The sequence below is a fragment of the Leishmania panamensis genome (genome assembly GCF_000755165.1).
Source record: "Leishmania panamensis strain MHOM/PA/94/PSC-1 chromosome 20 sequence".
Taxonomy (NCBI): domain Eukaryota; phylum Euglenozoa; class Kinetoplastea; order Trypanosomatida; family Trypanosomatidae; genus Leishmania; species Leishmania panamensis.
The window spans coordinates 1,880,653-1,893,313 of NC_025866.1; the positions used below are offsets into that span (position 1 = coordinate 1,880,653).

Genomic DNA, 12,661 nt, shown 5'->3' on the forward strand with positions numbered 1-12,661 from the left:
CGCTGATTTAAGTTGCTCATCCTACATGACTTGGGTCTTTCGTCCCTCCACCTTCTGGTTCATGTCATTGCCGTTCATCCACCTACGCGGGGAATGAAGCTACTTGTGCTTCTCTCATCTCGGCTCATCTCCTCTCCCCCCCTCTTCACCTCTTCGCACTTACGCCCACGCTTTGCCTTTGGCATGGATGTGTAACTGGAGTGCGACGCCTTCAAACACCCACGTCTCCGACCGTGTCGTCTTTGCTGTTCTCCTCTCTTGCTCACCGTGTGTCACCAATGGGCCGGTGACGGTGCTCATCGTTGAGCTGCTGTTACACGCTCTCTTAGTTCTCTCTGCATTCCCTCTTCCTCGTTTTCCGCATGCGTGTGTGCTGCATATTCGCACCACAGGTGAGTCTCTCCCACCCCTTATCCCCGCTGCGTTCAACTACGGCAGTGCGTTAGTACTCTCAGACATGCTTGGCGGCCGCCACTTCCGCAAGAAATACGATAAGAAACAGAAGAAAAAGGAGGCCAAGAGAGCGTCCCAGGGGCTTGTGCGTAGTAGGGGTGGCTCAGGCAGCAGCAGCGCAGCAGCTGCAGCTGCCGAGGCGGCTGTCAAGCGCAAGGATGGTAGCACGCTAAAAGGGCCGGTGGTGTCACATGGCGACTACATGGCGAGCCGTGACTCGGCGAATAACCGCAAAAATGTGCCGTTTTCCAACAAGATGGAGGAGAAGATTTACCGCAAGGAGCATCGCGTCCCTAAATACAACAGCATCGTCGACCCCGGGCGACAGAACTTGGCCAAGGCAGCCGGGGCTAGTAGCGCCGCTCAGCGCCGTCGTGTTTTGCGGCAGAAGGGTGACGAGGATCTACTCGACCACTTCCGCGCACGTCTGAATGCCAGCACGTTCCGTCTCTTGAATGAGCAGGTGTACAACGCCCCTACAGCGCTAGCGAGTCGGCTGCTGCGCGATGAGTCGACCTTCCGCGACTACCACACTGGCTACCACCAACAGCTTGTGCAGTGGCCCATGAACCCGAACACACTCATTGTGGAGGCGCTGCTAGGGGATCGACGTGGGCGGTTTCTCGCGAACAAGGGGAAGAGCATGCCAGGACACCTCCCACCCTCGTGGGTGGTGGCGGATATGGGCTGCGGCGAAGCCCAGATCGCCGCGGCGCTGAAGCCGAAGGGCTACACGGTGCACTCCTTCGACTTCTTTGCTCTGAATCCCCTGGTGACGGTGGCGGACACCACCAGGGTGCCCCTCGAGGACAACAGCGTGGACATCTGCGTCTTCTCGCTCAGTCTAATGGCGACGGACTATGTCAAGAGCCTCTTCGAGGCCTTCCGCATCTTGAAGCCAAAGCGACTGCTCAAAATCATCGAAGTGCGCTCCCGTGTGCCGTTCCCACGCAAGTTTGCAGAGCTCGTCGAAGACATCGGCTTCGACATGGATTATAGCGACGTCGCCGGAGACTACTTTGTTGCCTTCGACTTCATCAAGAAGGATAAGCAGGCGGCTGCCAACACGCAACTGCGCCACGAGCCGAGTGATGTGCTAGTCCCATCCCTTTACAAGAAGCGGTGAGGACTTACGGGTGGGGAGTAAGGGGAATGCCTTTTCGCCTTCTTCTGCCAAAGGTGGCGATCCGCTGGTGTATCGCTCTCTCCAGATGCGTGGGTGTCACTAGGCGAGTGCACCTGTGTGCCGGTAGCCCCTCGGCATTCATACGTGAAGGAGAGAGAAAGCCGTTGTGGATTGCCCCCCTCCCCTGATGCCACAGGGGCCACGAATAGCGAGCGCATGGACGCACACACTCCTCCACTCATGGAGAACTTCTCCACTGTCTCTCCCTCCCTCTAATGCACTCGCTGCTCTCTCCTTCATTTAGTTTTTCTTTCCTTTGTGTTGGTGTGCAGTGACACACGTGTAATGCATGAGTCGATTAAGCTGTGTAAGAAGCGTTGGGTATCATTCTGGCCATGTGTGTGGACGTGTGTGTCCTTGTTCTCTACTTCCTTGTCGGGAAGAGGAAAGCGGGGTACCTTGCTAAGACGCTTGACCCTCTGAAGTCCAGATTGTGGCACAGGAAGTGTGTGCCGCCAGAGAGGCCGATGTACTCGTCCATGCGCCTCTACCCTTCTAAGAAAAATATGGGACGCCGTCTCTACTAGGTAGAAGGACCGTCAGGCCATTACCTCGGTGCGTTGCGCTGTACCACTCCCCCTCCCCCTCTCGGGATGTTCTCTCGAAAACATTCTGCCGGGCCGCACCCGCCACGCTCGTATACATCAGCGTAGCAGACGCGTTGCTGCCGTGGCCAGCTTCTCTCTCCCTTCTTCTCTTCACATTCCCGCTTCTCCACGCGATGCGTCGTGCTCGCTCTTCTCCCTCAATCCTCCTTTGCTTTCGTTTTTTTCCCCGCGCTTCGCTTTTTCGACGACACCCCCTTTGCAGCTACTGGGGGACTCGCAAAAAGTGAGGCGGGGGCAAACGTGAACTTTCTGCGGAGGAACTCCATCACCTTACGAGGGACGGAGGCTAGCGGTGACACTTCTGCATACGCACAGAGAAGCAAACGGGCTGGTAGAGCGGCTGAGGCTAACTCACTCGTCTCTCCGTTTCATAGCGACGCGTTCTGGTCTCGCGCAAAGAGAGCGCTACACGTGACACTCGTGTTCCCGGTACCACCCACCCAAGCCCAACCTTCTCTTCAGTGGCATGAGCCGGCGAAGTCGTCGGCTGCACGTGCGCCTGCTGCGTGCTGCAGCCGTCGCCGCTGCCGGCACATTTGTGTATCGGCGGTGGCATCTTCGCTCCTCAAGTGCACTGCCGGCATCGACCTACCGGTCAGCCAGTGGACCCGGCGATGTCAGCAACAGTCCCGCACGCCGCTCTTCGCGCTGGGCGGCGCTGCAGCGGAGTACGGCGGCGGATCCATTTGACCTCCTTGTTATCGGTGGAGGCCTTACAGGTCTCTACACTGCCGTCGACGCGGCACAGCGCGGGCTACGAGTGGCTTTGGTTGACGCGGCAGACTTCGGCGGAGGCAGCACAACCTCGTGCATGCCTTCTGTCTCTCCCGGTGCGCTGCCTTACGTGCAGCGAGCCATTCGACAGCGCAACTGGGACTGGCTGCGGATGGCGGCAACAGTGATCGAGGAGGAGACAACGTGGTGCAACGTCGCGCCGCGGTGCGTGTCAGCCCCTGACACTCTGCTGCGACGCTGGCAGAGCTGGCGGTGGGGAGGCGCCGTGGGCGGAAGCAACTGCGAAATAGCGACCAGAGCAGGGGCCACCAATGATAACACCGCTTCCTCGGTACACGTGACCGAACTTCCAGCGAGAAATTCATCGTTATTGTCTGTTGATTCGACGCGTACCATAACGACACTGCTTCCAGCCTTGCACACCTTGGAGATGGTTGAGTACGTCTGCGCAGCGATGGTGAGTACGGTGATGAGCATCTTTTGCGGTCCGTTTCGTCCAAACATCGTGCTGCCTCGGTTCGCCGTCGAGACACGTCTACCGGCCCTCGCACAGAGCTTGACGCCGTCTTCCTCACCCGTGCAACTTCGAGGCGGCGTCATATCCAACGACTTTGCGCTGCACAACAATACAGTCGCCGTGTCGCTCGCACGCACCGCAGAGGAGCTTGGCGTGACTGTCTTATCCTACGTCCCTGTGTTCTCCATCCAGGAGGCCTCTGCGCCGACCAACACGGAGATGTGCTCATCGTCTAGCTCGACCCGCGCCTCTTCGTGCGCGGCCGTCATGCGGGTCTCTGTTCAAGACGCGCTGGCTACCAAGGCAGCCACGGCGAGTTCGCCAGTGTCGCCTGAGCCGGCACGGTTTCCCTTCTTGCGGCGGCGGCGGGGACAGAGCAACGCCTCGTCACACCCATCCACTGCCGATTTGGATGCATCGACAAGAAGTGTAGCGTTGAATCCGGATGCGGAGACCACGGCAGACGTCTATGCACGCAGCGTTGTCAACTGCACAGGCTGCTGGGTGGATACCATCAAGGCCATATACGATAAAAATGCCTGTGACACAGTTCCGGCTGCATTTGCCGGCTACCAGGCGTACTCCTACCTGATAGCTCCTGCCAACGCCGTGCATGCTGTGCCACCCCCACCAACGCCACCCACAGATGGACACGAGGTAAGACAGGAAACAGTGGCCTCATTCTCGCCGCTTTCGGAGACAATGCAGGCCGCGGCGCTACTCTTTAGCTCTCCGAGACTGAGCTTTGCCTCAGTGATGGTGCTACCTTGGTGGGACCAGTGCGTGATGCTGGGCCCGAGCATATCTTTTCTCCCGCAATTGCCGGCGACCGCGGTGGCGAACACCAACGCCGCGCTGCGCCCTGTGGACGGGTATGCCGCCCAGCGACAGCGTACGCTCTCGATGCTGAGTAGCGCCGGCGTGTCTGTGGATGCGTCACGCCTACTCTCGTGCGTGTCGCAAATTGTCCCGCATATGAAGGGACCCAAAGAAGTGCCGTGGGTTGGGGCGCTTTTGCATCGAAGCTACGCCTTGCACTTCTCTTCAGTGCCACTGCACCGGGTAGGCGACGAGGGTGGCATTGAGCAAGCTGTGTCTTTTGCTGGACATTCTGCAGGCGTCACTGGTGGCGTTGCTGGTGTTGCTCGCCGAGACGTTCCGCTCCTCCACGTGTACGGCGGTGCCCCAGTGTTGGCACGCCGGATTGCTGAGGAGGTGGTCGACGCCCTTGTGTACCACGAGCCGCCGCTGTTCTCACAGAAGACGCTCAAGAAGATCCACCGGTGCCGCACGCGTCATCTTCAACTGGTCACACCGACTTCCCTCTGCACCGCTACGAATTGCGGGCCGATGGACGCACAGGTGCGTCTGGTGGCCCTTGTGAAGGACACATACGCCGAGCGCTTAGTGGACGTTTTAGCCCGCCGCACCCATGTCGCGTACACGAGCCCCATCGAAGCCCTGCAGGCCATACCGACGCTGGCGAACATCATGGGTGATCTGCTGCAGTGGGATGAAGCCAGGCGATTATCAGAGATCGAAGAGGCGCGGCATCTTGTGCACAGCGTGACAGTGTCTGTGTGAATTGCTCTGTTGATGTTGCGCGTGGTGGTGGCGGTGGCGCGGAGCATTCGTGTTGGGACAAGACGGTGTCTCTTTTGCATCCCTCGCTCGTGTGCAGCTCCAGCCGTGTTCTTGTGCGCCATGGTAGTAAACCACCTGCCAGCCCATCCCCACCATCATCGCCACCATTACCAACATAGCCCTACGCAGTTACGCACACAGAGAGACACCCGCACTCTTGCTGCCTTTCTCTCTCTCTCTCCCCTGCCTGTATAGATTCTGCCCAGATGGATTTCCCATCGCCTTCCCTCCACTCCTCTGCTTTCATTGGTCTGCCCCCATCTCTCACCATGTCGGTGACATTCATGCACCACCTCTTCACCTGACTGCGCCTCTCCTCTCTTCGCTGTGACTCTCTTCCCTCCCCTCTTCCCTGCTTCAGCTCTCCACAGTAGTCGGCACGAAAATGCAGCCCTGACACAAACGACAAGCCGCATTACGAAGGGAGGGAGAGAGAAGGCAAAGGGTCTGGGCAATCCGATCCATCACTGGAGCACCCCAACATACGTATGTGTGTGTGTCACCGAGCGTGGAGGGGGGCTATTAGGTGACATAGATGCTCCAGCGCATCCGCTGTTTCGTGCGATTGTGAGGAGTGTGACTCCTGTACGTTACACTTTCTTGAAAGGAGAAATGCATCGTGACGAAGTGCAGATCCTCGCTTCCGCCTCTCTTCCACTGCTCTGCCAGAGCAGTGGATTGCGGACGTGACGGCATGCGCCGCGCTTGGCTTCGGACTTTGTTTTTGCTTCCAGCACTCCGTACATCCCCGGAAGGCCATGGTACCACAGTGCGTGGCATCGCAGAGTCCAGTGTACCCCCCACTCTCTGCGGGGAAGGCAGCCCCCTTCCCCCCTCTCCCTGCCACTGCCGAACTACCTCTGGTACGGACAGGAGCAAGTGCCTACGACGTTGGAAAGTCAGAGCGATGTACCGCTACTGACTCTGGAAGTGAGGTCGTGGACGGCGTTGCCTCAGGGCCTCCTGCAACAGCGAACACGTTTGTACTATCCACATAATAAGCAGTGTTTCAGCGTAACTCCAGTTTATTCCACCCGGCCCTCGCTGCCCACTGCTGTGCGGAGCCTGCGTGTCCCCCCGAAGGATACACCAGGTGGTGACCGGTCAAGCAGGGGTAGGTAGAGTTTGAAACAGAGGCTCTCCTCAGATCACCGAGCCAACGCATTGCTGTACTGCGTGTTTACTACCGTTACGCAGGGCGTGATGCGCCTGTGAGAGGCCAGTGTAAAGTTGAGCGTATGTTGCATATCGGAAAAAGGTATACTTTGAGACCCCACAAGTCCACCTGTACCCCCATAGCGCATCTGCATCTCTGTACTTGGGCGTTGTCTACTCGTCCGCCCTCTCTAGTGTCTGCTTCGGCCGCCACTCACTTTCTCTAACGTCATTGACGATCCACTCCGGTTCTCCTCCTCCAACCTCATCTCTTGCCCTGTTTGTGCGAGTGTGTGGGTGCATATGCGCCTCATCCACCCGCACACGTCTCCTCTGGCTACTGATTGCATTGCTAGTGGTGTGCTGCTGCTGCTGCTGCTGTTGCCGGGGGCGACCTCGTCGCTTTGCTCTCCCCATTGAAGTGCAGACTTTCAGTCTCTCGCCGCGCCTCTCCGTTTTTTGTGCTCCTCCTTTATGCACTACGCTGCCACCAGCCGGCACACCAATTTGAGCGGTGCCACTTCGCGCCCCTGTACCCTCCCTCTCCTTGGTGTCGCAGTGACGCCACCGCCCACGCACATAGAGGAACACGTGCTCACTCAAGAGCATAGAGACCTCCTCTTGAGTTTCTTCCAACAGCAGAAACTCCTCCACACGCAGACACACAGAGAGACTCCTTTCCGAGCAGCATTTCCACTGCTGACTGTTCTTCGAGTCTGCGTGAGGGTGGGTGCATTAGTCACACCTCTGTGTACCTTCAGGTGAAGCGATTCATTGTCAAACGTGGTGGCATGAACGAAGGACACACACCGCAGCGCACTTCTTGCTTACTCTTGTATCCGAACCCACTTGTTTGTCGCCTCAAGCAGGAAGGAAGGAAAGATGGGGCCCACAATGGACTCGAACAAGCCAAGCAGCTTTCACTACTTCGCCTACGGAACGTATGTCGATGCAGCGGAGATGAAAAAGTGTCTTTCCGCCGTCTCCGGCAGTACAACACCGGTCATCCACTCCGCTCACCCTGCCCTGCTTCCTGGATACCGCCTCCTGTGTGATGCGGTGAGTGCTGAGGGGCCGCGACTGGGCCGCGTCAACATCGCCCCGCTCAATCTCGTCGCCCGTGAACCATCAACCACGCGCCACTCCCCGAGCCCGTGCAGGAGCGAGACGCCACCCGAGCACAAGGCAGCTTTCCGCGATGGGGTTCGGGGTGTGCTGTACGAGCTTCCCTCCAACATGCGTGAGACGCTGCTGCAAGCTGTCGCCCGCGAAGGGTCGTTTAACGTGTACGCCATGCTCATGTGCTACAAGATGAGCGACGTGCACCGAGGCGCGTGGGCTCCAGACTCGCAGATGTGCGAGTCGCTCGTGATCGCCGCGCTGGACGTGCCTCTGCTGGAGCGCAAGCTCTTCGTGGAGCCCCTCATGAAGCTGTGCTGGCACCCGCTGCCAAAGCCGCAAGGGGTTCCGGCTCAACCAGGGCTGGTCGCCGCGCTTGCACCTTCCTCCGCTGGCTCACGACGCGGTGCAGAAGCAGTGGAGACGTCACGCTGGCCTGGGTACCACTGGTGCAATTGCATTAACTCTGCGCGGGTTTCGCCCAGCCAAGCGTACGTACAGCTCCTGGAGAAGGCCTACCGTGAGTACCTACACGTGAACATGGCTGCCGACCAAGCTGACAGTAGCCTCACTGGAGACACCAGCCGGTGCTCCAGGCCCGGCTCAGCGTCCTCAGATGGCGGTGAAACCGACTCGTACGCGACAGCGATGCACCTCATGGTGTACAAGCAGGCCCGCAATGTGAACACCGAGCCACAGGAGGCCAAGACTTGGTACTTGGCGTATGGCTCTAACATGTCATGGGAGCAGGTGTGCGTCCGCATCGGCCCGCCGTACCAGCGCCGTGCCGCAAAGTTGCTCGACTACGTGCTGGTTGCCAATAAGGTACCCATCGGCTACCCGAACGGTGATAACTTCGGGTATTACAATGTGGAACCGGTGGTGTTGCGAGAGAAGAAGGCGGCGCAGGGGCTGGTGAAACACCGCAGCACAATGCCACCTTACGTCTGCGGTGCTGCGTACGAAATCAGCCAGGCGCAGCTAGAGATGATGGACGCCTATGAAAAAGGCTACTACTGCGAGCTACACCTCTGCACTGACCTACACGATGTGACGGCGGCGCCACTGGAGTGCTGGACGTACATTGCACAGGAAACCTCCGAAGAGTTGTTGCCGTCACTCGAGTATCTATCGCGCGTCTTGGAGGGCGACGATATTCTTCCGCTGGAATACATGGAGGGTATCCGTGCCACCCCGACAAATTCGCAGCGGAGTCCGCGACAGGACAAGCGTCTTCGCAAAGAACTCTGAGCTGCATCTCTGACCTGCGTGGTTGGTGTAGCACGAGCAGTCTCGTGGGCTGTGCCCTTCAACGCCTCATTTCGCTGGCCCCTTACCCTCCATCTACCAATCCGTTCTGTGCATGGAAGCGTAAGGACTGCGTTAGTCGTGCACAGCTGCGTAATGAACGGCTTATTCTTTGAAGGGTGAACCAAAAGAGAAGTGAGGGCATGGCATAAGCTGGTCCGTGTTGTAGAACCTACTCACCCTCCCCTCCCTCCTGCCTTATTGTTGGCCAGTAGGTGGAACGCTCCCTACCGTATTTCATGTGTGTGTGTGTGTGTACCTGTGCTTCTATGAGTGACTGCATCATGAAATGGAGGTGCTGCTCTGCCTCCTGGACTGCTCCACCCCCCCCCCCCCGCTCTCCCCACGCTCGCACGCCTCCCTGTCTTTCTCTTGGCTGCGTGGTGACGTTTGCTCTTTCCCCCCGTTAAGCACGGACGCCTCACAGCAAGTCTTTCAACACCTGCTCTGTGCCCTGAGCCCACGGATGATGGAAGGAAACACCTCAGCTCGTGGCACAACAGGACCCGCTATCCCTCACTCTCTCTGGGTGAGAAAGCCAGGCAGGCCCCCTACCCCTGCCACTGCCGTACCACCGCTGATGCTGGCGGTGAGGCCCTGGACAGCGCTGCGTCGGAGAGACCTGCGACAGTGCACGCGTTCGCACCACCCACGTGTGATGGGCAGAGTGTCGGCGTGGCTCGAACGCATCCCGCCGGGCCCTCGCTGGCCGTTGGTGTGTGGGGCCGGGGTCGTGCTTGGGCGGTGGGCTTGACGCTTGGGAGTAAGGTGCCACAAGAGCTGCTTTGCAGGACGTGACAGGCTTCTTGACAGACCGGGTTAGTTTGGTGCTTGGCTCCGGTTGTATGTCAGAGTAGGGTCGCGTCGTGGGGTGCTCAAAGTGAAAGGGGAGTACGGTGGCGGTCTTGCGCTGTCATCGAGCGGTCCAGGCGATCACTCCTGATTGGACGAAAGCAACGATAACCGGAAAAGTAAGTTTTCGCTTCGTAGTTCTCAACGTGCGTCTGTTGAGTGCACGGTAGCTCTTCGCAGGGCCTCAAGCAAACTCGTTGTGAGGGCGCAAGTTCACAGCGTCTTTTGTCTGCCCACCCACCCACACACACACACACACAGGCGCTCACATAGGTGTGTGTGTGGGTGTGTGTATTAGCTGTTGTAAGCCCTCTCGCCTCTCAATGTCCTCCTCGCCATCTTCCAGTTCTTCTCACCCAGCTTGTGGGCTACCTCGGGGGCGGGACGGTGAAGGTCAACAGGGGGGTGGGGACGAGAGCCAGGAGAGGCTACCGGCCCATGGAATTTGTATTCGTGCTAGAGGCGAAAGGAAACGAACCTGCACCCTGTGGAAAGAGCGAAAAGGCGTCTGATGGATGCAAGTCTGAGCTATGCCCGCAGCAGGAGAGGGTACACAAATTTCTTTTTCTCACCGTAAGTGCCAGTGAAGAATTCCATCACCCCAACTCGTGCATAACTGGGGACAAATGCCCACGCGCGACGCTCCCTCCAGACTCTCAGGTGCGAGTCGAATGCCGAGGAGAGAAGTAACGGGCTCGTTCGTGCATAGAGGGTCTAATGTAGTGGTGATAGTGCATACCGTGGCTGGGGTGTCTTTTCCCTTGTTTAGCCATTTCACCCCTCATTGCTCTCCGCCTTTCTCCCGAAATACTCTTCCGAGGCGACGTCACACCAATCACACACGCCCAATGCCTGTGCCTAAGCCGAGAACGCCACACACGGGATCTTTTTTCCTCTCCCTCTCCTATCTCCCCCCGGCCTCCTCCTCTTGTTCTCTTTCCCTTTTCCTGCTCCCCTAACTAACCAATGGCGCGTCTGTCTACACGGTGTCGATCGTCCTACTTGTGCGTCGAAGAACCCTCCTTGCACTGTATGGTTGGGTTGTTTCGCATTTTCTGCGTCAACCAACTGCCCCACTCTTCACACCACGTCCCACTCCTTGACAGCCGAGGCGGATAAACCCTCCCCCCCGGCCCGCCTGCCGTCTCCACCTCCGCGGAGTTAAAGAGTCCCAGAAAGCAGAAAAACAGACCGAAAAAGAAGCGATGTCCTCTACACGGAGAGAGGTGTACGCATAGAAGTCACCGGCTGCGCATCATCGTAGCGCGCACACACAAACACCCAGACACTGGCACAGCCATCTATAGAGGGCAACAAAACGTGTACACCGGCACACACACACACCCACAAAGGCGAACTCTCAAGATGATGATTCACCTTCCTCTGTATCACGAGCACTACGGGGTGCGCTATGCTCCCCGCGGGCTGGCGTCGTGACTCTTCTACGTGCTTTGTCTGTTGGCCGTCCTCGTCGTCCCATTCAGCATTGCTCTTTCCATGCAGAACTTCTAGTTGAGGACGAACTACTTCTACGAAATACCAACAGTGATCTTCACACGGCGGTGTGTGGTTCGCATCAGCACTGTGCTCGGCAAGGAGTATCTCTGGACCTGTTCCGACCTCTTCCAAGGGGCACTGCAGGGGACATCGCTAAGCATTCTACCGCACTTTTCCTCCTACGACGACGACAAGGACGGCGACAGAAAGACGGACTACGCGAACTTCTTGATGAGCTTTCCCCTCGGCGTCGCGCTGCGAGGTCAACTTCCTGCCTGAGTTCGCGTACTACATCAACCATCACCTGGTGAAGACAAACATGACAGCGGCACCGCTGCTGCGCTACCAACGAATTGCCATGCAAAAAGGACTCGGCAATATCACAACACCCACCTCGACAACGTACAGGTGGAGCGGGGCGCCCGTGTGCGCGCTGACTAAGGCGGACATGCTCTTCTACACGACGCAAAGTCTCCTCAACTCCCCCCCTCCCTCCCCAAGTCTCTTACAGGCATACATATACGTCGAGCCCTTTGCAAGGGCTCGCGCACCAGTCGGCAGACTTGTTAGGCCTACCCACTTTGCCGGCAACTATGCCGCGCGCAATCAATGTGTTGTGCTGCGTCCATACGTCGAGGTGGAAGGTGGACTTGATGTTCTGCGCAACGACGGGAACGTCGTGCGGGGGCTCTGGGAAGATTTAGACGGCCTCAACCCCTTCATCTGGTACGTACAGCTGCGCATCCTGTTGGCGGAGGTACACTATTGTGCCATCCTGCGCCGAGGTGTTCAAGTGTGGCTGGATTCAGCACTTTGCTATCGCCTACGCTATCCATTGGCTCCTGTGGAAGTTACGCATGTTACTGGTAAAGATGGCTCTGATAAACTCTCGAGCTCTCTTTAGCGCCATGCGGCGACAGTACTAAAGCGTACGTACGCCCGGGTAGAGGATCCTACTGTCATCGGTGCGGATTCTCTCACTGGTGCTTCTCCACTCTGCTGTTCACCGCGAGAGAAGCGTGACTGCACATTGTGTGCAGCTACCACAAGGCAGGAGAAGAACACACCTGAAAGGCCCCCACCAGCAGGTGGTGGTTCGTTCTTCGTTATCCAACCAAACGGTTGAGAAGGAGCAGCTGCTTGCACATATCAGCATGGCTGCAGAGAAGGAGTGATTTGCACGAATCCGCTAAACAAAAGCGCCCAGAGGGGGGGGGCACTGCCTGACAGTGTATCCACACACGAGCACACGCACACTTAATTGAGGCTCACCACTTCGTTACGTTTCGCTTCGGCCTGGTGAGCACCGCCGCACCGCCATGAAGGCTTCAGCGCTCCCTTCCTGGTGAACCTTTTTTCCACTATCGTTGGTATCGCTGCTCCACCGCCCTCTCCCCCTACCCCTCCCCCCCCCCCCACCCCACACACACACAACACACGCCTAGCCGTTGTTTTCCTCTTTCACACCGAGACACACAAATCGCCACATGCACGTAGCGCCTCTGCGGTGCGTCATCTCCTGTCCGCTAGGCGCCCATCGAAGAAGTTGCTCTCAGCGACGTCCAAGTGCGAGTCTGGCTGACCGCG

At 58.0% G+C, this 12,661-nt stretch overlaps 3 protein-coding genes and 1 pseudogene across 3 annotated transcripts, besides 1 other annotated feature; all 4 read left to right on the forward strand.

The window, feature by feature from the left end:
• Window positions 1-457: 457 nt before the first annotated feature.
• On the forward strand, window positions 458-1,579 carry LPMP_204670 (hypothetical protein; the record flags this gene model as incomplete). The annotated part of the gene is made up of 1 exon (XM_010700366.1): window positions 458-1,579. One exon carries the CDS (start codon window positions 458-460, stop codon window positions 1,577-1,579), a length of 1,122 nt encoding a protein of 373 aa, XP_010698668.1.
• A 1,134-nt stretch (window positions 1,580-2,713) lies between these two features.
• On the forward strand, window positions 2,714-5,083 carry LPMP_204680 (glycerol-3-phosphate dehydrogenase-like protein; the record flags this gene model as incomplete). Its single annotated transcript, XM_010700367.1, has 1 exon — window positions 2,714-5,083. The coding sequence occupies one exon, from the start codon at window positions 2,714-2,716 to the stop codon at window positions 5,081-5,083; it is 2,370 nt and encodes a 789-aa protein (XP_010698669.1).
• Window positions 5,084-5,906: 823 nt separating this feature from the next.
• Window positions 5,907-6,414: a repeat region.
• Window positions 6,415-7,180: 766 nt separating this feature from the next.
• On the forward strand, window positions 7,181-8,668 carry LPMP_204690 (hypothetical protein; the record flags this gene model as incomplete). The annotated part of the gene is made up of 1 exon (XM_010700368.1): window positions 7,181-8,668. One exon carries the CDS (start codon window positions 7,181-7,183, stop codon window positions 8,666-8,668), a length of 1,488 nt encoding a protein of 495 aa, XP_010698670.1.
• Window positions 8,669-10,945: 2,277 nt separating this feature from the next.
• Window positions 10,946-12,000, forward strand: LPMP_204700 (annotated as a pseudogene).
• The last annotated feature ends 661 nt before the right edge of the window (window positions 12,001-12,661 follow it).